Source organism: Pan troglodytes, chromosome 16, assembly GCF_028858775.2.
Source record: "Pan troglodytes isolate AG18354 chromosome 16, NHGRI_mPanTro3-v2.0_pri, whole genome shotgun sequence".
Classification (NCBI taxonomy): Eukaryota; Metazoa; Chordata; class Mammalia; order Primates; family Hominidae; genus Pan; species Pan troglodytes.
Window position 1 is genome coordinate 66,399,861 of NC_072414.2, and position 24,579 is coordinate 66,424,439.

The window sequence follows — 24,579 nt, forward strand, 5'->3', positions numbered from 1 at the left end:
CCAACAGCCCCCTCCATGCTAGATCCCACGCCTTCTTTGAGGCCTCAGAGCTTGGTGGCCACTCAGACCTCCTGGCTACTAACAGCAGCAACAATTCCTATTGCCTACCACCATTACTACCTATTGCAGGGGGCAGAGACTTGGAACTGATGAGAACGAGGGGAGTGGGTGGGCTGGGGTCTGCAGAACCCTGTGCTGTCTATAAGGCAATTTCGACTCAGCTCCAGCCCATGGAAACATGAAGAAGTAAACCCAGTAGTGAAAGGTAGTATGATTTTCAAGAGAAGCTGAAAATTGAGGGCTGGGCGCGGTGGCTCATGCCTGTAATCCCAGCACTTTGGGAGGACAAGGCAGGTGGATCACCTGAGGTCAGGAGTTCAAGATCAGCCTGCACAATACGGTGAAACCCCATCTCTACTAAAAAATACAAAAATTAGCCGGGCATGGTAGCGAGCACCTGTAATTCCAGCTACTTGGGAGGCTGAGGCAGGAAAATCACTTAAACCCAGGAGGCGGAGGTTGCAGTGAGCCAAGATCGCACCACTGCACTCCAGCATGGGACACAAGAGTGAAACTCTGTCTCAAAAAACAAAAAGAAAAGAAAAGAAAAAAGAGGCCAGGCGTGGTGGCTCACGCCTGTAATCCCAGAACTTTGGGAGACCGAGGTGGGTGGATCACAAGGTCAATGATTTCTGTCCTAATCATTCTACATGCATTTTTATCTGACAAGGTCAGGAGTTCGAGACCAGCCTGGCCAAGATGGTGAAACCCCATCTCTACTAAAAATGTAAAAATTAGCCGGGCATGGTGGCACGCAACTGTAATCCCAGCTACTTGGGAGGCTGAGGCAGGAGAATCACTTGAACCTGGGAGGTGGAGGTTGCAGTGAGCTGAGATCGCGCCATTGCACTCCAGCCTGGGTGACAGGGCGAGACTCCATCAAAAAAAAGAAAAGAAAAGAAAATTGACTCTTTGTTGAAACTCTCTCTTTTAAAATATTGGCAAATAATTCAAAAGTTAAGGAGGATGGATATGGGCAAATAAAAACAGGTCTGGGGCCCATATCTGGGACCCCCAACATACCATGTGCCCACTGTGACTATCTCACAGGCACAAGCACGACAGTCACTATACCTGGCCCAACTCTTGGCAGACCATGTCAGGCAAGGAGTGCCAAGAAGACACTTCTCAGGCTGCCCAGGCCATGCCTCACCCTCCCCTCAGTGCTCTGCCTGCCTCCAAACCTCAGCCAGGACATTCCCCTCAAGTGCCTGCCTCTTCCTCCTAGACCAGTTCAGAGATCACCACCTTCCATACATCAGTTCAGCCCACTGTGAATGGAGAACTTCTCAGAACTGCCACCACCTTCTTAGCCCTGAGGGTCGTGCTCCCAGCAGCATCCCATGCCTACATCTCTGCTTTCTATCCTAATCATTCTACGTGCATTTTTAGCTGATCAACCCTACCTAAATTGCTAAGATCTAAGTAGGGCCAGCCAAGTTAAGTAAGACAAAGGAAAAATCCAAAGAGGAATATTCAGTCAGCAGAGAAGAGACCGATTTTTTTTCCTTCTAGCAGGGCACTAAGCTCACCTGAAAACACTACAGGTCCTGTGCCTTCCACAGACAAATCAGCAACATCCTTAGCACCAAGCCCCAAACTTGGCCAACATGGCACTGGGCTTGTGGTGGGAGTGCCACCTGGTGGCCACTCTGGAACAGAGCCGAGTCTTAGCAAAGACCAAGTGCATCTCTGCTCTCTGTTCTAGTCATACATTCTACATGCACTTTAATGTGATAGACACTCCCCAGACTTTCTGGAGACAAACTTCTCCCTCCCATTCCTATGCCCCTAATCCATCTCTGAGCCTCTATTCTCACTTTCCAAAGCCTGAGGCAGGGCAGAATCTCATGGATGTCACATAGAATCCATCTAGACTAACAAAATCTCCTGACTAGACATGGCTGGGAGGCCAAAGATGAAGTCTCAGCCTGGATACTGACTCAAGCAAGGCCCTGACCCAGTCCAGGCCTCTGTTTGTGTACAAAATGAGAAAGAAGAGCTAAAATTCCATCTCTTCTCCTGGTCTATCTTCTCTCTGTATCAGAGAGAGACAAAGCTTTCTCATTCCATCTTCTGCATTTCCTTCTATAGGATGAACTAAATATGCTTTTAAATGATGTCGGCCAGGCATGGTGGCTCACGCCTATAATCCCAGCACTTTGGGAGGCTGAGGCAGGTAGATCACCTGAGGTCAGAAATTCAAGACCAGCCTGGCCAACATGGTGAAACCCCGTCCCTACTAAAAATATAAAAATTAGCTGAGGATGGTGTTGTGTGCCTGTAATCCCAGTTACTCAGGAGGCTGAGGCAGGAGAATCACCTGACCTAGGAGGTGGAGGTTACAGTGAGCCGAGAGTGCACCATTGTACTCCAGCCTGGGCAACAAGAGCAAAACTCCATCTCTAAACTAAACTAAAAAAATAAAATAAAAATAAAGTGATGTCTATAGGAGAGAAGATGTCCCAGGACCCTCCCAGCTCTGATGTGATCCTTGGGCCTGCTGAGGCCACTTCAGTGAGGAGATACACATGCAAAAGGGTGGTTACCCACAAACAGTTCACTTTCTTTCATGAATATAATGATCCAAGAATCTCAATTCCTGGAGTTAGGAGTAGCTGTCAAAGGGGATTCAGTCCTACCTGAGAGCCACTCACAAGACTCCTTATGGTGGCCATGCAGGTTCTGCTTACATACCTCCAGTGATGATGAGCTCCCTCACAAGCCAGCGTTGCCCATCTTGTTTAGCTCTGACACAGAGCTTTCTTCCCCAGTGGAAGACTCCCAAACAGTGGTCCTAAATCTGCCCTCTGAGGCAACAAGGACATGTCTAATCTCTCTTCCTGGAATACGGCCCTTCAGTGATTTCACAGAGGTCACATCCTTCTAAATCGGCTCTTTATTCAGGGTAAATAACTCCAGTTTCAAATAGATCCCTCATGGGGCTTTCCTTGAGAGGCTCTCTAATCCTGGTTGATTTCTAAGACACAATCAGTCCGTCATTTAGCAAACTTTTACTGACCCCTCCTAGGTGCTAAACAGTCCAGATTGTGTCTTTCTCTTTCAAAGATCAGGCCTCAGATCAGAACACAACACCTAGTGTGGAGGCTGAGCAGTAAAGGGCTGAAAGACTAGCTTCCTTCCTCCTTATTCTAGCACCTCTAAAGGCACTCTTAATGGGTTGAGACAACACGTTGTTAAATCCTCTTGATCTCAGCCCAGGGTTATCCCTGGGCCAATTCTCAACCATCAGTAGTGGCTCTCTGGGATGCTCATTTGAGAAAGATTATTGAATCTGGGCCCAGGAGAAGAAATGAGACTCGATTCTGCATAACAGCAATTAATTTTCTGGTCCCCCTTGGCCGGGCGCGGTGGCTCATGCCTGTAATCCCAGCACTTTGGGAGGCCGAGGTGGGCAGATCACGAGGTCAGGAGATCGAGACCATCCTGGCTAACATGGTGAAACCCCATCTCTACTGAAAATACAAAAAATTAGCTGGGCATGGTGGCGGGCACCTGTCGTCCCAGCTACTCAGGAGGCTGAGGCAGGAGAATGGTGTGAACCCGGGAGGCAGAGGTTGCCGTGAGCCGAGATTGCACCACTGCACTCCAGCCTGGGCGACAGAGTGAAACTCTGTCTCAAAAAAAAAAAAAAAATTTCTGGTCCCCACTGCAGGACCTTAGACTTTCTTTGCTTCTGTCCTTGTTAGGGTTACTTCATTGTCTGGGCCCTGATGCCATCTAGAACATTCACCGGCCCAGCTCTGAGTGCCTGGCATCTCTGATACACATACTCAATATCCACTTATAGAAATTGAGGGAAAACATCAAACAAGGCACAACTGACGCTCCAAGAAGCTAGGTCATATGTGGAAAAGCAATCTAAACCTCAATCTGACTTAGAAGCCTAAGTCCCCTCCAAGACCTGAGCTGCCACTCCGAAGGTAAGTGGTTAGGAGACCCTTCGGCCAGCCAGGCACAAGGCCCCAGGTGGGTGCACTGATGGAATCATGCTGACACAATCCCACCCAAGCCCTAGAAAGGCCACTTCCCCAGCATACAGGAAGCACTCCTCTGTACATGGGGCTAATAATATCTAGTTTTCAGAGTCGCTATGAGGATTAACTAAGATGGCACATGTGAGTGCCTAGCTCAATGCCTGGCACAGAGAGGATGCTTGATAAATAAGCACTACTGTGCTGTGTAGTGTGCTACTAATATTAGCTAGTTTTGCCAAGATAGAGTAGGCCAGTGCCTGGGTTGCCACGAAAGCATTTCTAGCATAGAAGTTGAATTCTATTCCCAGCGATCTCAGAGCCTACGAGAATGAGACAGGCCCAGGCCCAGAGGAACTAGGGGCACAGCTGAACTGACCTGAGCCCAGCTCAGGGCCAGAGGGGACCCCACCTGCTGGAGAGGTTGGGTAAGCAGAAAGAGGGAGGCCTGAATAAACTCCCCAACATCCTCAACAAACACCCAGGGCCAAAGTCTGTGGCAACAGCAACAAGAAGCCACCTCAGGGTAGGGCTCTGTGAGCTTGGTCTGGGGCCCAGGCCAGATGGGGCTGAGGCGAGGAGCAGATCTGGGGCCCATGTGCCCAGCAAGCTGTGCCAGCCCAGCCCATACCAGCCCAGCCAAATTTGAGTTATATCAGGAGAACGGATCTGTTAGAAAACTCACCCATCTCTACATATTTGCATATTCTATTTTGGGGTCTTTTCCTTTTTTTCCCTCAGCTTCCTAGAAAAGTTCTTGTGATCACTTCCAACTTCACCTCTGCTGAACTGCAAAAACTCACACGCAATCCCATCTCTCCTCTAACTACTATCCTCTCCCTCACAAGCAAGGTCCCCTGCCCTCTCTGCATCCACTGCCCCTCACCTATTCAGTCCTCAACCCCTGCTATCTGGCTCCGGTTCCATTGGAATGTCTCCCCAAGGTCACCAAGGCACAAGTCAACAAGTCCAAGGTCAGCCCTTCTGTTACTAGGTTTGTCTGTGGCATCTGACCCCACTGAGCATGCCCTCTTTGTCCAGGTCCTTTCACTCCCTCAGCTTTGCTGACTCCTGCTCTCACCTTCCCAGAAGCAGTGGATCCTGCGCCCGTTCCATGCCTCACATCTATCAGTCACCATTTTCTATAAAGCTGAACTCCTTAGTGGGTATCCCTTTTCCTCTACCTTTCTCTGAAAAGCTTAATTGCCTTCTCACATGACACAGGCCCAGTGTTCAACTTAGAACTTCCTGATCACTACCTCGGCCCAAAGACATCCAACTGTCTTTAATTATACACATCCCCACCTGGCTGTCCCATGGCACCTCATTCCAAATTGTCACCCCAGTCCCTTATTCTTACTGCTGCACCACCATCCGCCTGCTCACATCCTGCCTGCCTCCCCACTTTCAGCCCCCAGAGCTAGTCTGTCCTTCACACCTAGCAGCTCCCCTCCACCCAGCTCCCCTGCAGCAGCTCCAGTTGAGGCCCCCTCCGTGTCCCATCTGGAGGATCCAGCCAGCCTCCTAGCTGGTCGCCTACCCCATCTCACTTCCCACAAATCCAGCCTCCACACAGCTGTCAGATTATCTCACACACAGATCTGGTCCCCCACTGCCCTGCCTGCAGCTGCCTCAGGGGTGCTCTTTGCCCTCAGGATAAAGCCCTAGCTCCTCAGCCGGATCTAAGCCCTCATCATCTCCCATTCCTCCACACTTCAGAGGCCAAGGGCAGTGGGAGGAAGGGCGCCAGCTCTGAAGTAAGACAGACCTGAGTTTCTGGGACCACTTGTCCACTTCCTGCCCATGAGACTGTGGGCAGATGATTTCAACCCTTGGAACCTTGGTGTCCCCATCTGTTCAGTGGAGACAACAGTATACTCGCTTTTCCCAAAGATCTGGTATCAATTCTAACTCCTAAAGCCTCTCTACCTCCTCCTCTTCTTCCCCGCTGCCATGCCGCCAGGTCAGCCTACCAGCAGCTCTAAGTGGATCACTGCCACAGCCTCCTCCCCGGCTTCCTCATGCCTGCCCTCCCTCAGTCTTCTACTCCCACTATACTCACCACACAGCAGCCAGAATGACCTTTCTAAAACACACATTGGACTCTCTCCCCTGATTGCCATTCTGACTCCCATTGTCCAGGGTAAGTCTAAATTCGTTACATAGCTTCAAATGATCTAGCCTCTGCCCACCCACTTGCCTTGCAAGCCACCCTGACAGACAGGGCTACAAAAGCCAGGTTTGCTCCCCACTCCCAGCCCCCTCAGTACATATACCTTCGTGCCCAATTCTCCCTTACCCTTCAGGTCTCAGCGTAGTGCCACTTTCTCCATGAAGCTTTCCCTCACCCTCACACCCCCACCCCTAGCCCACGTTAGCCCCCGCTCCTGTGAGCGCCACAGCCCCTAGACTTGCCTCGCCCAGTTCTCATTAGGCTTTAATGCAATCATCTGTTTGTCCATCTTACCAACAACACAGCATTGTCAGAGCAAAGATACCGTCATGTTTATCTGGCAGAGAGTGGAGGCTCAGTCAATGTTTGTTGAAAGGATGAAAGGAGGCCCGGCGCGGTGGCTCATGCCTGTAATCTCAACACTTTAGGGGGCCAAGACAGGTGGATCATTTGAGGTCAGGAGTTTGAAACCAGCCTGGCCAACACGGCGAAACTTCATCTCTACTAAAAATACATAAATTAGCTGGCTATGGTGGCACACGCCTATAGTCGCAGCTACTTGGGAAGCTGAGGCAGGAGCCCAGGAGGTGGAGGTTGCAGTGAGCTGAAATCGTGCCACTGCACTCCAGCCTGGGCGAGAGAGCGAGACTCTGTCTCAAAAAAAATAATTTTTTTTTAAAAAAAATAATAAAAATAAGAAGAAAGGATGAAAGGGACAATGGTGAGGAAAGAGTCCTTGGCTCATGGAAAGCCCCAGGCTCAGTGGGGGCACTTATCAGACTCAACATAGACTACTCAAAACATGGCCACAGGAAGCAAAGCCAACTTGCCAAGCCCCTGGAGGAAAGAGCCAACAAAGAAGGGAAAGGGAAACCGTGGGGACGGCTCTGTTCTGGGAACTGGTATTGGGGGTTGGTCCAAGGGATAGGGCAGGGTGACCCAAATGTTCTGCAGCATAATGGGATAGGGGAGTTAAGGAACCCCAGCACCTTTGAAGGCAGTCCTCAGAGGCAGGGTGAGAGCTGCCACAGAATGGAAACGAGCTCTGGGCAGGCTGTATCATGGGCACAGGAAGGGCTGTGTCAGCCCCATTTGACCAAGACAGACCCATGAGGATGGGACTGGCCTTTGTTTCCACCACAAAGAAGCAAGAGACACTGTGTACAAAGACAGAGCTTCCTGGTCTTTGCTCTCAACCACAAGTAGGCAGCTGGGCTCCAGGCAGACCACTGAGGCACACAGAGGCGTGGCACTGAGAAGCCCAGTTCTGAGTCTTTTCTGTCAATGCACATAGAGAGACTTCTCAAATTTTCTGGAAGAGGCAAAGAATAACATCCTGTTCGGGCCATATCTGGACGTTAAGAGTATCACTGATACACTGGAGGTCATCCAGAGAAACGAACAGGATGTGCTGGGAACCAAAACCAGGACAGGTCAAAGGGGCAAGTCAATGACCCACCATGGCATTCTGTAAATAACTAAAGCCCTGCTAAGGTAGAAGAGGAAGCAGGCTTGTTCCGAGTGGTTCCTTAGGGCAGAGAGGGGACCAAGGGGTAATGCCCTGGCAAATAGTTAAAGGACAGAATAGGCTGTAAGTGGTAAATCTTTTGTTCCTGGAGAAGACAAGCAGAAACCAAATGACCATGACTGGGAATGGTGGAGATGAAACGCCTGCCAAGGCAGAGGGCAGGAGCAGATCTCTGAGCCCCTTTCCACCCATGTTATTCCCAAATGAACCAAAACACCATCTGAGGGGAAGAAGTTTTCTCCCAACGAAGTATTCAAAGCATTTAAAACCCACTTTCTCAACTTGGACATGTCTGCAATGCCGCAGGGAACGTCACAGGGAACGCCATGCCAAGGGGAACATGAGTGAGCACAGGCAGATGGAGCAACAGCTTGGGGGTTGGTGCCCTCTCTTCAATATTAAAGCTGAGCCCTGTTCATGTTGGTGTTGTTGTTTAGTATTGCTATTTAACTGCTCTTGTATTTATGCCTTCAGGACAAGGAGGGCCCTACCTCCTGGCGAAGCTCTGAGGCCTGGATTCTGGAATCATTACAGAACAAGCATCAAAAAATGCTTGGTGAGAATAGACTGGTGGGGTGGACAAAGAAATCTGTGGAAGCCATTGAGAGAGAGAGAAATGTGGAAGGCAAGCTGCCTCCATGTGCTTCCCCTGAAAGTCCACCCAGCCACTCCATAGACTGGACATCTCGGAAGCATAAGCCTCTTCTGGGCACAGCTGTAATCCAGCAGCCACCCTGAAGATTGGGTGGCAGCTCTGCCTAGACTTCGGCACATCCTGAGGCTCCCAAACTCCAAAGCCCCAGAGAGTCTGGGGGCTACGGCTGGAAACTTCTCCCAGAAGTTAACATGGGTATCTCACAGCATCCCATGATGTAGGGTCTAACATCCTCCATCCAGGGCCCAGAACTAGGGGCCAGCCCTGCTTCGATGCCACAGCATCAAGACCAGCACACCTTGTTTGCCCCACTGCCTCCACCAACTCAGATCAGCCAGAAAGGTCAAGAACTGGACAAAGCAGGAGAGTTGACCATCAGGTATATTGGGGAAGGGAGAGATGGAGGCACCTTCATGAGTGCCTCCCAAGGGCAGTAGCCTCTGCAACTTGCTGGGGGTTCAGGGGAAGCAGGGAGTTCATGGGGCTCCTCCAGCAAAGATGAGCTCCAGGGCTGCTTGGATGTCCCCACCGGTGGCCTGCAGGGCCCGCAGGCTCAGCTCATCGTCCTGGATGCCCATGTCACGTAGCTGCTGCAGCTGGGGCTGCCACTGGCTCTGTGGAAAGATAGGAATGGGCAGAAGCTGTTAGCTGGGATCTGGTGAAGACTCACTTAGGTCTGTGCTTTCCGGGGAAGGAAAGGAAGATGGGGGAGTCCTCAGCAAAGCTGCTGATGCTGAGTTCCACAGAACACGGTGCTTCTAGGAAGACTAAAAGATAGGCTTGAGGGTTAAGAGAACAAATCCAAAGTTTTACAATAAAAAAAGGAAATTCTTGGCATAAGGATCAAAAGAGAATGTACAAATTATTCACTGTCTGAATTCCAAGAGGCTAAATTACTTTCTTTCTCTTGCTATGTGTACACACACAACAGCAAGATTTTGCTCTTTATGTGATGAGTGTTACAGATTTTTTTCCCAGTTTGTTAGCCTTTGGACTTTGCTTCGGTTTTTTGTTTGGTTTGGTTTGCCACGCAGAAATTTTCACCTTTTTTTAAATGTCTTAAATTTTTGTGGTATATATTAGGTATATCTATTTGTGGACTGTAAGAGATGTTTTAAATTTTTCACTTTTACAAACCCAAAATGCATAACTTTTATTTAATGGCTACTGGATACTGAGTTTCGGCCAAGAAAGCCCTTCCCTACTATAAGGATTTGAAGAAATTCACCCATATTTTCTTCTAGTACTTTCATAGCTTCATTAATATCTCTATTTCATGACAGCAGGGATGAGCACAATTTAGGGAAAACAACGTGTTCACATGTGGGAAGAAGGCAATGCAAAGGGGAAGAAAAGCAAAGTCAAAGAGGCAGGCAGGGATGAGAACGTGGAGGGCTTAAAAAAAAAGACACACAGATCAATTTGAATTCATTTTACAGGCCAGGTGGAACCAGTGAAAGCTTCTGAGCTAGGGAATAAAGTAAACAGGCATCTAGCAACAGGGGAGATGCAAGAATGGAGAAGACAAGTTGTTCACGAATCCTGCCTCTGTTCCCTCACTGTCCACAAGGACCACATGGAACAGTGAAAACCACACAGGCTTGAACCCTATCGTTATGACTTCATGGCCTTATGACCCCAGACAAGTTCCAGGGATGATGCTCTACCCATAGGCTTACTATGTGGAATAGAGGAAAACAGACGTGAACCAAACCGCTCATGCATGGAGCTGTGAACTACAATGCTGGCCCCTCAGGTATTCCACTTAGCTGTTAGGGTGACCTTTCCCCTCCTTAAAGCCTCCCATGGGCCGGGTATGGTGGCTCACACCTGTAATCCCAGAACTCTGGGAGGCTAAGGTGGGTGAATCGCTTGAGCCCAAGAGTTCAAGACCAGGCTGGGCAACATAGGGAGACCCCCCCATCTCTACAAAAAATACAAAAAATTAGTCAGGCATGGTGGTGCATACCTGTAGTCCCAGCTACCCGGGAGGCTGAGGTGGGAGGATCACCTGAGCCCAGGAAGTTGAGGCTACAGTAAGTTGTGATCACACCACTGTACTCCAGCCTGGGTGACAGAGTGACACCCTGTCTCAATCAATCAATCAATCAATCAATGCCTCCCAGGGATCCCTGGTGACTGCTACATCAAGTCATTAAGTCTAATCTCCGCAGGTTGGCATTCGAGCCCCTCTCGTAGGCTCCTGCTCTTTCTCTAGCCCCATCTGCGGATCTTCTACACTGGACACTGCATCCTAGCCTTGTAGTTTTGAGTATGTCACATATACCTCCACACATGTGCACAAACAGGTAGCTGTCTTCACCTGGAAATCAGCCCCTTCCTACCTCAAACCCCCTTCCCTGGCTAGCTAACTTCTAACTAATTCTTCTGACAATCAGCTTAAATACCCCTCTCTCAGAAAAGTTTTGTCTGACCTAGGCCCTTACTTCAAGCAGCTGGGTTTCTTGCCTTGTTGCTCCCCAGCTCAGTACCTGCCTGGTGCCCCTCCATGGCAGGGATGAGAACCAGCTTGCCACTAGCCCAGCATCTGGACTCAGGCCTAGTATACACATGCTCAGTCAATGATCACTGAATGAATGAATGAAATGGCCATGATTATCTAAGCCAGGTGGTCTAGGGAGTCAGGCCATGGTCACTAGGGGCAGGAGAAGCCTAGTGACCACTGTGTATGGTCTGAGAGTGTGCCCTTGCTAGGAACACTCTGCACCTGTCCCACTGCCATGCTCCAGCTGTTCCTAGAATGAAGCATGCCAGGTGTGAAGGACCCCCAGAGAGCAAAACAAAGGCTGGGCATCCAAAATAACAAGGAAGCCACATGGAAACCAAGACGTGGGGAAGACTGACCTGGAGGCTGGGCTGCCCAGAGGCCTGAAGGGCATGCTGTAGGGCTTGGCTGAAGAGATCATTGGTGATGGGCGTCCCTGACTGGACACCAGAGGACATTGGTGAGGTCCCTGAGGAATGACCCTAGAGACAAATCAGTGGTCAGTGCCACCCTCAGAGCCATCTCAATCTTATAGCAGATGCTCGCTGTTGTCCTATCACCTCACAGCACTCCTGAGGTACCCAACTTCTGCCTCCCAACAAAGACCTGCCATAAGACAACCAAACAAAGGTACCTAGAAGCTCTCTATGTGGGCAGGAAAGGTTCCATTCTCTTCTGCACTGAGCCCCTTGTCCCAGCCTAGGACCCCAGCACTGCAGCACTGGGAGAGATGGCCTTGAAAGCTGAAGTGACTTGTCACCCAGAAATGCTTAAGCTGGTGATGTCTGCTCCCTGTCAGGGATGAGGAAGGGCATATTGTGTGCGGGAAGAGTCTTCTGAACTAATAGGGGGGACTACTCGGGACCATGTTAAAATCTAGACTTCTGAGTCCTCAAGGCAAGTGAAGGGGAGGTCACTCAAGCTGCAGTAAGAAATCCCCACCAGGACTCCAGGGTTCAGCTTAAACTAGATCTAGCACCAGGGTCAGCAAAGGCAAGTCTACTCTACTGCTGGGGAGCTTGTTCCTTGGGGGCCCAGCCTTGATCTTCCCGGCCCCGTCTTCATACCTGGGTGCCAGGAGTCGGTGTATGAGAGCTGCTCTCTGGAGTGCTGGCCAGGGCCAAGGCGGTGGCCAGCTCACTCTGGGTGATGGGCCGGGGCCCAGCAGCTCCACTGTACCCCAGGGAGGCTGGGCGGGAGCTGGGAGTACTGCTAGAGGGTGTGGACCTGGTGTTCTGGAGAAAGAAGACACTCAGAATCAGGGAAGCAGTACTGTGAAACTCCCAGATGAACTCCACCCACCTCCAGCAATAGTTCTTGGGGAAACTCTTAAGTTCCCAGGTTCAGAAAGGAATCCAAAAGCAGAAATAGTATGACATGGTCTTGGCCCCCCAGTGGCGTATGTCCATCTCCCAGCCTTGGGAGTGCCAGGTCCCAGGATGCAGCTCATTCCCAGCACCATCTCCCCCACATGTCAGCATGTCAGGCAGGCAGGCAGGCCACTTACTGGGTGAAAGTCGTCCTCATCATCTGAGAGCCCTTCGAACAGGAAGCCACCTGGAGGAGGACAAACAGATTTCAGGAGGAAGAACAGAAAGGCACAGGCGCAGCTCCAGAATCTCAGCTCAAGTTACTCTCCAAATTCATATTTTCATCTCTCCCCTCGGAAAATTACAGGACAGATGCACTTCCTGACTCAAACCGAGAGTTCCCAAGGAACGCCCTCTGCCAACGCTATACATAGCTGCTGAGTAAAGCAAATTCCTGGGCCACTGCCGGCTCCTGAGGGGCCCACATTACGCTTTTCAGGCGCTCACCTGGCATATCCCGGTATGAGCTGGAGGGCATGCTCCGGGAAGAGGAGTCAGTCCCAGGCATTGGGGCACTGCCTGCTACGGAGTGTAGAACCAGGACAATGGCATTGACGAGGGCTGGGTGAGCAGGCACCAACCTAGGACAGAAGCAGGAAGAAACCCAAGGGTGACTCCAAAAAAGCACCCTCAGCCATGACAGGAGTTTTGGGTGCCCCCTCACAACAGTGCAGCCACTTGTGCCTGCTCTCAAATTCCTCGGTCTTTAGCATCTTCCACCAGGAAGCTTTATCCTCCTGCTGATCTGCCCCCAGCAACGGGGGCAAGGCCTTCAATTCCTGGGGTCCACTGCAGATTCTTCACCCTCTCCGCAGGCAAGGCATGATGGGAAAGGTGCAGCCTGGGAGGCTCAGGGTTCTGGCCTGAGCACATGAGGAGTGTCTGGTCTAGGCACCACTACTACATCAGGCAACTCTGGACAGGTCCCTTCTCTTCCCAGGGTGGGGCTGTTTTCTTCACTTGCAAAATGAGGACATGTCCCTTTTAGCTTTGACACTTTACGGATCTGTACACCTGCTTCTCCTTTCGCCAGCTTAAAATCCTTGAAAAGCTCCCTAATTTCTACCACATGAAACCTAAACTGAGCCTGGCAGGCAAGACCCTTTCCCTCAGAATCCTGCTTCCTCCCAACACTCTTGACAAAAGCCCTGCTCTTGGGCTTTGTTCTTTCTCACCCCCTGACGTATCTAGAGGGTAGACTTGGTGACAGACTATGGATGGGCTCCCAGAGCAGACTGCAGGGTGACAATTAGGCTTCTGGCCTGAGCACGAGGAGAGAGAAGGTACCCTCTAATAGGACAGGTACACTTACGTATCAAGCATATTGGGATCAGCGAAGACAGAGAAGAGGTCCTTGTCCTGGAGAACCCCTGAAAAAGAGCAGAGCTCACCTCAAAGAAAGGAAATCAGCCAGATCCAGGAGGGAGAAGAGGCTTTGCGTCTCAGAGCAACCAGCTCAACAGGGACACAGGACAACAAGCCAATCTTCATGAGAAGTAGAGGAAGCAAAGCGCCAAGCAATACAATTCAGGTACTCCTCATCTTGGTCTAGTGAGGATGGTCCCCTGCTCTCCACCTCCCCTGCACTTTAGTCACATCACAGACTGGGTACCAAGACACCTGTCTCTTTCTCCCGTATCTCTGGGTTCTTCCCTTACTCAGGGTGTGCAGGACGCCTTCCCTGATTGCTGTGATGTGGGCTAACTGCTATCCTCATTTGGCATCCTCATACTCTTATTTACGATGTTAGTTAGGCCATTATCTCTCTGTGGGACTGAGAGCTCTTAAAGGGCTGGGTATATCAAACACACCTTGATTACTCTCCCTCTTCCCCCAAGACCAGTCATTCTTCAAAAGATAGTCCAAGTCTCTTTATAGGAATTGTCTTCTCCTGTTTTCTCCTTTTCCGACAACTCCTATTTCCTCAAATTCAGTCCTGCACTTACCAAGAGCAATAGGGTCACTGCTGAGGCCTGGGGTGGCCACAATGATCTGATCCAGAGACTCCTTATTGCTGAGCATCTTAAAGACCTGCAGGAGAAATGGGGGGGGGCTGAGCACTCCAACCAGCTCAATGCACTCATCAAATGCCCACACTCTGCCAAAGGACTTCCTCCCTCTAAGTGCTTGCATGTACATCACCACAATGGAACAATAGCCCCGGAAACAGATGAACCTCTTTTTGCTCTAAGATCTTAGCTTACTGGAGGGGAAACAAACAATTTAAAAAAAAAAAAAGGCAAGACCACAGTAAACCTTCAAATCTCTGTGCTCCCTTTCCCCACCTATAGTTTAATGCTTCCAAAATAAAAGCTCTCATTACAAGCCCGGTAACAAAGGTTTCTCTAGGTTCCAAAAGTCCTTTTCAATCTCTGTACAATTACTATTTCATATTTGTATATATCGCTAAGTTCACAGCTGTACTAATTTTGCCTCTCAACTCTCCTACAGAAAGACATCAGCCCACTTCCCCAGTGAGGACATCTAGGTCAAGGGGCAGTAAGCAGGCAGTTCAGCCAAAGTCAAAGAATGAGGCCCAGCAGAAACAGTATGAGGATCTTTTGGCTGTCACCATACGGGCAGGTTGTATCGTTATCATTAGAGGGAATCAACAACGCCTGACTGAGACAGGCTCTTTGGGGAAAGACAGGGCTCTACTGAGGCCCACAGACATGGCAAAAACTCCCCAAGGAACTCTTGGTTGCCATGGCAACGGGCTTCCAGCTCCCACTCCACACCACTCGCCAGCCAGCGTTCACACCCTCTCCTACAGTCCTGGCTGGGGGCCGCAGCACACACTCACCGCCTCCCTGTAAGAGGAGCTGCTGTGCAGGGCAGTGTGCAACACCCGGAACTCTCTCATGGCAGCCACTTTGTCCACAGGTTCTGGGGGACAAGACACTCAGAGTTACCCTATAGCGCAGGTCCTGTCTCTGCCACAGACATGGCAACATCATTTCAGCATGTGCCAAGGAGCAGCCTGGTCTGTGCATTCCCTTCCCTCATCACCCCTTAAGAATGTGAGTGCCCGCTCAGAAAAACCCATTTGTGCCACGGATGTGAAAACTGCTAGTAAGCATCTTTACATTCACTTGTAAGCATCTTCCACAGATAAAACAAACAAACAAATTCAAGTTGCAGCAGAGGAGACTCTTACCACATGAAAAATAGTGCTCTGATCAACATACCACTGCAGGAATTCTAGACTAATAACATTTGTTTTTTGGTGTTTTTGCCTTGTTTTTCAGACAGAGTCTCACCTCTTGCCCAGCCAGAATGCAGTGGCGCAATCTCGGCTCGCTGCAACCTCCACCTCCCTGGTTGAAGCAACTCTCGTGCCTCAGCCTCCCGAGTAGCTGGGATTACAGGTGTGCAACACCACTCCTGGATAATTTTTGCATTTTTAGTTGAGATGAGGTTTCACCATATTGGTCAGGCTGGTCTCAAACTCCTGACCTCAAGTGATCCACACACCTCGGCCTCCCAAAGTGCTAGGATTACAGGCGTGAGCCACCATGCCCGGCCCTGGGTCACACTTTTTAAAGTATGGTTATCCTCACGAAGGACCACTACTTGTGACTGTACTGACTGTGTACTGCCCAACTCCAGGGCACCACTCCCAAAGCAAGGTGAATAGCACCCCTGGGGTTCAGGGTGGCAGCCACATCCTTATCGACAGTCCTGATCATGAGGCCGTCTTTTGAAAAACAGTCATCTTAAGTAAATTACCTAATTTATTCATTCAACAAACATGTACTAAGCATTTACTCCATGCCTGGCTTTAGGCAAGGAACTAGAATATGAAAAATAAGAACCCCTGCCATCAAGGAACTCTTAGGGCAGGAGGAGAAATGAGACTACATCAAATACACAATTACAAAATGCCACGTTGAAGACCTCAACAGAGACGTGGATCCCAGCTAGGGTACCAGGAACACAAAGGCAGACAGCCACCACTGAGAGGGAGGGTGAAGACAGACAGCTGCCTCCCAGAGGAGACCATTTGAAATGGGTATCAAAGAGAGAGCTGATATTTACTGGGGGGGTGAAGGTATTCCAAGCCTAAATGAGAACATGTGCAAAGGCATGGGAGAATAAAAGAATGTGGTGCTTTGAACAAACAGCAAGTCATTCTTTGTGGCTGGAGCTTGGGGTACACATTCCAGCTCAAACAGCAGGCTAAGGTGACGTCCTGAAGGGATTTGTAACCCACCATGGAGAACTACCAAAGAGACCCAGGTGGGAAGACAGACAACAGTGGGTTCTCCTCCTATAGGCCCTAGTCTGTGGGGGAACACAAAATGTGATTCCTTTGTGAAGAAAAGCACTCAAGGAGCAAATATCTAAAACACTGTCACAAAACAGTTTCTTCACAGATCTAAAAGTTTATTGTAACCTTCCAATAAAAAGGTCATTTGTTTCAAAAATAATCCTCCAGGTAGAAGGTGGGAGGAAAAGGACTCTTAATATCTTAAGCCATTATTCAGCTAAGAGCCATGGCTGTCACTGTAAGATCTCTGAGCTAAATTCATCCTTTAGAAGTGGAACGCAGCCAGCCCAGTGGAAATGGTTTTCCTCTTGAGCCAGGAAAACCCCTGGTCCATATCCCAGCTCTTGCATTCACTTTCTAAGTAGCTGACCTTGAATAAATGCCCTAACCCTTTTCTTCCTCCATAAGATGCTAATGCTGTTACCTACCCTGCAGGGCCACTGTAATGATTAAATGAGGTATAAAAGGGAAAAAACCTGGCTCACAGAAGCCACAAATGTTATTTTCCTTCTGTTAATGCCCTCCAGCCAAAGAGCTGAGGGGCATATGTGTATTTAAACAAGTTGGGTTTACTGCTCAGTACAGAGAGAAGAATGCACACCACAGGAAACCGTGGGCTGTCTCAGTAAGAGGATATTAGAAAGGACTTTTTTTTTTTTTTGAGACAGAGTTTCGCTCTTGTGGCCCAGGCTGGAATACAATGGTGTGATCTCGGTTCATTGCAACCTCTGCCTCTTGGGTTCAACCGATTCTCCTGCGTCAGCCTCTCAAGTAGCTGGGATTACAGGCATGCACCACCATGCCTGGCTAAATTTGTATTTTTAGTATAGACGGGGTTTCTCCATGTTGGTCAGGCTTGTCTCGAACTCTCGATCTCAGGTGATCCGCCCACCTCGGCCTCCCAAAGTTCTGGGATTACAGGCGTAAGCTGCTGCACCCAGCCAGAAAGGACTTCTTACAGGATTTTGGTTTTGTCTGGCTGATTTGGGGAAAAATTTAAAGAAGTGAGGTTTTACTCTGGATAGGATGCTTTTGGGCAGTGGGAGTGATTTTATAATTGAGTATCTTAATAACTCTTACCTAGAAGGAAGGAAAACTAGAGCAAGGTGGAAGCTGTAATTGGCAAAGAAGCAGCTGTTACTCTCATCAGCCAAGATAGAAAGATACTTGGTCACCTTTGTGGTTTGGATAATGCTCATGTTTTTGTGCTTCTGTTCAGCAATAATAGGGATCTTGTTTTTGTCTTAATCCATAGTGGTCTCAGAGTGGCCTTGACTGCTATTGGGGATCTGTACAATTGTTCATGTTCCCCAAAAGGACTCCAGGGCCTGGCTGTGAGTGCCAGGCCAACCTCTGGATGTCAGGAACTCTGTTCCTCTTTCTCACTTCCCATCAGGGTATGAAAGACATTTTTGTCTTTTACAGTTAGAACTGAAAGGGGGGTAAATTTCAAACTGATAACTAGTCACAGCAATCATGAACATTATAAAAAGATGTCAACCTGCCAGTGTAACAAAGCTAATCTCTTTTACACAGCTTAGCTTTATTCTTAGGGAGGCTTTTAAAACACACATGCAAAATTTAAATCATGAATTCCAAGCACCTTCTATTTATAAACCAAAAAGGCATCTGAGGCTTTGTATATTTTCTCCAAGAGCTATTTAAATACTCTTTGAATATCTTCAGGAAAATACCAGTATAGCAAGAGCAGTTAGCTGACTGAACAAATCACCACCTGAGGCAGTTTGTAGGAAGATTTGTTAACAAGGGAACAAACTGCAGCATTAGGAAAGTGCCAAAAGTTTCCAGCTTTTTTCTAATGAGAACAACAATAATAACAAAAGGATACAAAGTTTACTTTGTATCACTGAAAAATAAACTGTTAACTTAAAGGAGTTTAAGTAGACACAAACTCCCTATCCCATTAGGAAACAGTGGATGACAAACTTAGAAAGTGGAGAAACAAGCCAGGAATGGTGCCTGTACTTTGGGAGGCTGAGGTGGGGTGGATGGCTTGAGGTCAGGAGTTCGAGACCAGGCTGACCAACATGGAGACACCCCGTCTCTACTAAAAATACAAAAATTGAAGGCCGGGTACAGTGGCTCACGCCTGTAATCCCAGCACTTTGGGAGGCCGAGGCGGGCAGATCACAAGGTCAGGAGATCGAGACCATCCTGGCTAATGCGGTGAAACCCCGTCTCTACTAAAAAACACAAAAAAAATTAGCCAGGCTTGGTGGTGGGCACCTGTAGTCCCAGCTACCTGGGAGGCTGAGGCAGGAGAATGGTGTGAACCCGGGAGGCGGAGCTTGCAGTGAGCCAAGACCACACCACTGCACTCCAGCCTGTGAGACAGAGTGAGACTCCGTCTCAGAAAAAAAAAAAAAAATTAGCTGGGCATGGTGGCTCATGCCTGTAATCCCAGCTACTCGGGAGGCTGAGGCATGAGAATCACTTGAATCTGGGAGGCGGAGGTTGCAGTGATCCAAAATCAAGATTGTGCCACTGCACTCCAGCCTGGGCAACAGAGTGAGACTGTCTCAAAAAAACCAAAACACAAAAAACAAAATGGAGAAACAAATCTTCCATTACTGATGCTGGCAGTAAGGAGGTCAAAATTGGACTCTGTTTATCAGCATGGTCTAATCCAATAAGTAATAAAGATATCATTTATCATCAGCTCAGTAAATCATCCCTTTGTTCCACCCAGGCTTGTGCCTCAAGAACACACAGACCCTTCCCTTGCGGATATTACAGAAACTCTGCCTGCCTAAGGGCTGCCCCTCACTCACCTGGTTTCTGATCAGGTTCGGGCCAGGACTTTCGCAGAACATGGACGGTGGACCCAGGTTGAATGCCATAGAAGTCAAGTGTCTGGTCATCTTTTAGCTTCCGACCACAGTAGATCAGATCTAAAAAAAGAACTGTCCACTTATATTTTGCTCCTCAAAACAAATTTAGATGGTTTTTGTCCCCTGAGAACCTTATTTTGATTAGATAGCTGGAGAATGATACATGTTTTAAAAGATACTCTTATTCAATAACTTAATAAATACTTTTTTTTTTTTTTGGAAAACAGGGTCTTACTCTGTTGCCCAGGCTTGAGTGCAATGGCACCATCATGGTTCACTGCAGCCTCAACCTCCTGGGCTCAAGCAATTCTCCCACCTCAGCCTCCTGAGTAGCTGGGACTACAGGCACATGCCACCATACTCAGCTAATTTTTGTAGTTTTTTGTAGAGACGGGGTTTTGCCATGTTGCCTAGACTAGTCTCTTAACTCCTGGGCTCAAGCGATCCTCCTGCCTTAGCCTCACAAAGTGCTGGGATGACAGGCGTGAACCACCACGCCTAGCCAATTAAATACATTTCAACAACTATTTGCAAATATAAACTCATAAAATGGACTTACATCGAATCTGGCCAGATGTGGTGGCTCACACCTATAAACCCAGCACTTTTGGAGCCTGGCCAACATGGCGAAACCTGGGCCATGATGAAAATTAGGGCCGGGCACGGTGGCTCACACCTGTAATCCCAACACTTTGGGAGGCCGAGGTGGGTGGATCACCTGAGGTCAGGAGTTCAAGGCCAGCCTGGCCAAGATGGTGAAACCTCGTCTCTACCAAAAATACAAAAATTAGCCAGGCATGGTGGCAGACGCCTGTAATCCCTGCTACTCAGGAGGCTGAAGCAGGAGAATCGCTTGAACCCAGGAGGCGGAGGTTGCAGTGAGCCAAGATCACACCACTGCACTCCAGCCTGGGCAACAGAGCAAGACTCTGTCTCAAAAAAAAAGAAATATATATATACACACATACACACACAAAAATTAGCCAGGTGTGGTTGCGCGGGCCTGTAATCCCAGCTATTCAGGAGGCTGAGGCAGGAAAATTGCCTGAACCTGGGAGACAGAGGTTACAATGAGCTGAGATCTCGCCACTGCACTCCAGCCTGGGCAACAGAGCAAGACTCCGTCTCAGAAAAAAAACAAAAAACAAAAAAAAAGGATTCACATAGAATCTATCCACAGAAAAGCTCTGGAGTTTAACATTGTGGAGGCTGCCCAATTTAAATCAATGGAAAAACAACAAAATAGGATGAACCCAATCCAGGTATGACTGAAAACATCTTTCTTGCCAGTTGGATCCTTTAGCTATTATAAATTACCTTTCCAGTGTAATTTAATTATATTTAAATTCCTCCCTCCTCCACCTGGACTGCCCACGCCACTTTCATTTTCTTTTTTACTGCCTTTCCTTTACTCAATCAACCAAGCAAAAATCCTTCTAATCATCCCTTAAGACCTACCTCAAATATACTGAGGAGCCTCCCCTGACCAACTTCTCCTTCCCTAACTCATCCCAAACTTCTGTTCTTTCAGAAAAAGCATTCACAATGTTGGCCAGGAGCGGTGGCTCATGCCTGTAATCCCAGCATTTTGGGAGGCTGAGGCGGGCAGAATCACAAGGTTAGGAGTTCAAGACCAGCCTGGCCAACATGGTGAAATCCCATGTCTCTACTAAAAATACAAAAATTAGCTGGGCATGGTGGTGTGTGCCTGTAATCCCAGCTACTCGGGAGGCTGAGGCAGAATTGCTTGAACTGGGACCCAGGAGACAGAGGTTGCAGTGAGCCGAGATCGCACCACTGCACTCCAGCCTGGGCTACAGAGCAAAACAAAAACAAAAACAAAAAACAAGACAATGTCATAAAGAACCTGGTGATAAGGTAGTTCAGTATAATACATGGCTGAAATGGCAACCAATAGTTTCATTATATGATTTGTGTTTCTATTTACCCAACACTCACTTCCCTGGAGTGTTAACATTATGAGGCGACAAATCCCAAGCCCTTACTTTACTCTTGTAATTCCAGAAGTTCCTCCCCCAAAAGAGATCAGAGCAGCAGCCCAACCCCAGTCCAGAGAGACTCACCAATCAGCTCAGGGTCTGGAACAGACTCCTGGAGTTTGCCAGCAATAAGCTGCTTCAGAAATGAAATACTATAGCCCCCTAGCGAGTATTCTCCCAGTTCTGTCTCTGGCAACCGAAGAATAGACTTTGGAGCAAGTGGCTGGTCTGCTAGCTTCACCGCCAGGTGCCAGTCTGAGAGAGACATCCTCTCTCTTTCGCGCTCTCTCTTTCTCCCTGTAAAAGAACAAAACCTCAGTGGTTAAAAGACAGACCACCACTCTACTCCACCCCCACCCACCAAAGGGTTGAATGAAAGACAATTCAATGTGACACTGTTGAAGAAGCATAGGGCGTACCATCAGGAGGCCAGAACTAGAATCTGGGGTTCTCTCTCTACTCATACTGTGATGGACAGCTCTCTAGGCCTCACTTTCTTCATCCCTAACGTGGACATAAAAACGCCATCCAATCTAATAGGAATGTTGTGAGAGAGATCATCTAACCCTCTCCCTTCTGTATGCCCCTTTTTCCAATTTTCTTCAACTGTTGCTTGAACCAGTAGAACAGCTTTATAACAAGTTCCCTGCCTCTTGCCTCTCCCTATCAAATATCTATGCTGCCACCTAACAACACCCATCATTCTTTTTTTTTTTTTTTTTTTTTGAGATGTAGTCTTGCTCTGTTGCCCAGGCTGGAGTGCAGCGGCGCGATCTCGGCTCACTGCAAGCTCCACCTCCCAGGTTCACACCATTCTCCTGCCTTCCTGCCTCAGCCTCCCAGGTAGCAGGGACTACAGGCGCCCGCCACGACGCCAGGCTAATTTTTTTTTTTTTTTTTTTTTTTTTTTGTACTTTTAGTAGAGACGGGGTTTCACTGTGTTAGCCAGGATGGTCTCAATCTCCTGACCTCGTGATCCACCCGCCTCGGCCTCCCAAAGTGCTGGGATTACAGGCATGAGCGACTGCGCCTGGCCACAACCCATCATTCTAAAACACAGATCTGACCAAGTCACTTCTCTGCTTAGAACTCTTCCAATGTCGGGCTGGGCGCGGTGGCTCATGCCTGTAACCCTAGCACTTTGAGAGGCCTAGGCGGGCAGATTGCCTAAGCTCAAGAGTTCAAGACCAGCCTGGCCAACATGGTGAAACCCGTCTCTACTAAAAATACAAAAATTAGCTGGGCGTGGTAGTGCGCACCTGTAGTCCCACCTACTCGGAAGGCTGAGGTTGCAGTGAGCCAAGATCACGTCACTGCACTCCAGCCGGGGTGACAGAGAGAGACTCTGTCGCAAAAAAAAAAAAAAAAAAGCCAGACGTGGTGGCTCACACCTGTAATCCTGTCACTTTGGGAGGCCGCGGCGGACGGATCACTTAAGATCAGGTGTTCGAAACCAGCCTGGCCAACATGGTGAAACTACATCTCTACTATAATAGAAAAAATTAGCAGGGCGTGGTGACAGGCGCTTGTAATCCCAGCTACTTGAGAGGCTGAGGCAGGAGAATTGCTTGAACCCGGGAGGTGGAGGTTGCAGTGAGCCGAGATAGCGCCACTGCACTCCAGCTTGGGCGACAGAGACTCCGTCCCTCCCTGCCCCACCCCGGCCCCCCAAAAAAAGATCTCTTCCAATACCTCTAAACCATCTATATAAATTAAGTCTAAACTTCATCGCCTGGCTTACAAAACTCCCTGCCAGCCTCCTTCCCCAACAGAGCCCTACCCTTGCAAAGGGCCTCCACAACATGTAAGTACACACTCATAACAAAGCTCTCCCCTATTTTACACCTCTGCTCATCTAACTCTGCATGTAATTTCTCTTCCCTTTTTGGCCTTTTAGCAAACTCCTACCGAAACCAACACAGATTCAATAACCTCAGTCCCCTCTCTTTCCTCTGTTGTTCCCACATCCCCTCAGAACAAAAGGGCTACAAATATCTGCTTGCCCCCTCCTCCACCCCAATTCTTGAAGGCCCTTGAAAACAAAAGACTAAAGTTTTCGTCATCCTTGTCCCCATACCTGGCATACATGGAACCCCAGAAAATAAATCAGAAACTCTGACGGCGGAAGAATCTTGCAAAGCAAGATAAGTTCTTGTTATAGTCATCATTATTGCTTCCAAAGAGACCTCTCATAGGGAAGAGGAAAGAAAAGGCTGTGAAGCTGCCTAGCAGACCTTCAAGCATCCTCAAGGTATCTTCCACCTCAAGTTTATGCCAGAAGGAGGTCGTTTTATATACCATGTCTCACTTAATCCTCACAACGGTTCCCTAAGGCAGGCATTAGCCACATTTTACGGATGAGGGAAGCAAGACTCAGTAAAATCACTGGCCCAAGGTCACAGATCGCTAGTAATGGGGCAGGAACACTATCCGGTGGCGACCTCACCGCTCCAGTGGGACCAGCTACTTGGCTGACACACATCGAGCCCGCGCTGCCCAAGGCCCCAGCGCCCTCACCCGTCCCGCGGAAGGAACCCGGCCGCACTGCCGCCGGTGTAAACACTCACTCTGGCCCTCTCGCCGGAAACCGGAAATTCCGCGCTGCATTCTGGGAGTTGCAGTTCCCGCTGTGGCCCCCGCCCCCTTATAAACAGCCAGTCTACAAGGGGCGCTAGTTGCAAAGCTTCCGGTTCTGGGGGAAGGCGTGGCTTCCGCGCTCTTTGAAATGTCCGGCGCCAGAATGTCTGGGTGCTTTGGTTGGAGAGGGTCCCATTTCCAGTCATTCTTCAGCCTGGTGATTCCCGCGCTCCCCTGAGGAGCATATGAAGTACGTCGGTTCTGCCAGGTTGGAACGCGGTGCTGGACACTCGGCCGTAAGGCGGATCCCGGATCCCCTCCCACTCCGACCCTTCCCTTCAGAAGGGCCGGTTCCCAAACGGCCCCTTTAGACACATCCAAGCGGTTTCCGACGGCCCTCACGATGAAAACTGCTGTCCGTTGGTGAAGGCAGCCTCTTCTGTGCTCCTCGCCGCTGACTTCCTGAGGCGGACCTACCTGTGGAGGCATACCAGGAACCAGACGATGACCCCCTCCAAAAGTTGGGTCTTTGAGGAGAGCTACTAACTTGGGTTCCTGGTACACCCTCTACATGCAGTGGTGAAGCTTATCTA

The 24,579-nt window shown here is 49.1% G+C and overlaps 1 protein-coding gene across 4 annotated transcripts; it reads right to left on the bottom strand.

Annotated features, from left to right (window-relative positions):
- Nucleotides 1-8,774: 8,774 nt before the first annotated feature.
- Nucleotides 8,775-24,542, bottom strand: UBL7 (ubiquitin like 7). Of its 4 annotated transcripts, none has more exons than XM_009429538.5 (11): nt 23,977-24,542; nt 21,494-21,706; nt 19,350-19,469; nt 15,091-15,173; nt 14,234-14,318; nt 13,600-13,657; nt 12,735-12,868; nt 12,425-12,474; nt 11,985-12,152; nt 11,277-11,399; nt 8,775-9,025 (listed from the first exon to the last, which is right to left on the bottom strand). In XM_009429538.5, exons 1-11 carry the CDS (start codon nt 24,473-24,475, stop codon nt 8,888-8,890), a joined length of 1,671 nt encoding a protein of 556 aa, XP_009427813.2. In that variant the 5' UTR covers nt 24,476-24,542; the 3' UTR covers nt 8,775-8,887. The 4 variants fall into 4 exon arrangements, with proteins under 4 accessions (XP_009427813.2, XP_001135630.1, XP_009427814.1 ...); XM_001135630.6 differs by having other exon boundaries at nt 23,927-24,012; XM_009429539.2 differs by having other exon boundaries at nt 23,487-23,988.
- Between the last annotated feature and the right edge of the window lie 37 nt (nt 24,543-24,579).

Coding starts and splice junctions, on each gene's coding strand:
- UBL7 (XM_009429538.5), bottom strand. CDS start 24,475: ATGCCTCCACAGGTAGGTCCGCCTCAGGAAGTCAGCGGCGAGGAGCAC. Junction 12,475..12,734: donor CTCATACCGGGATATGCCAG/GTGAGCGCCTGA, acceptor GTCCTCCTCCAG/GTGGCTTCCTGTTCGAAGGG. Junction 11,400..11,984: donor CACCGACTCCTGGCACCCAG/GTATGAAGACGG, acceptor ATTTGTCTCTAG/GGTCATTCCTCAGGGACCTC.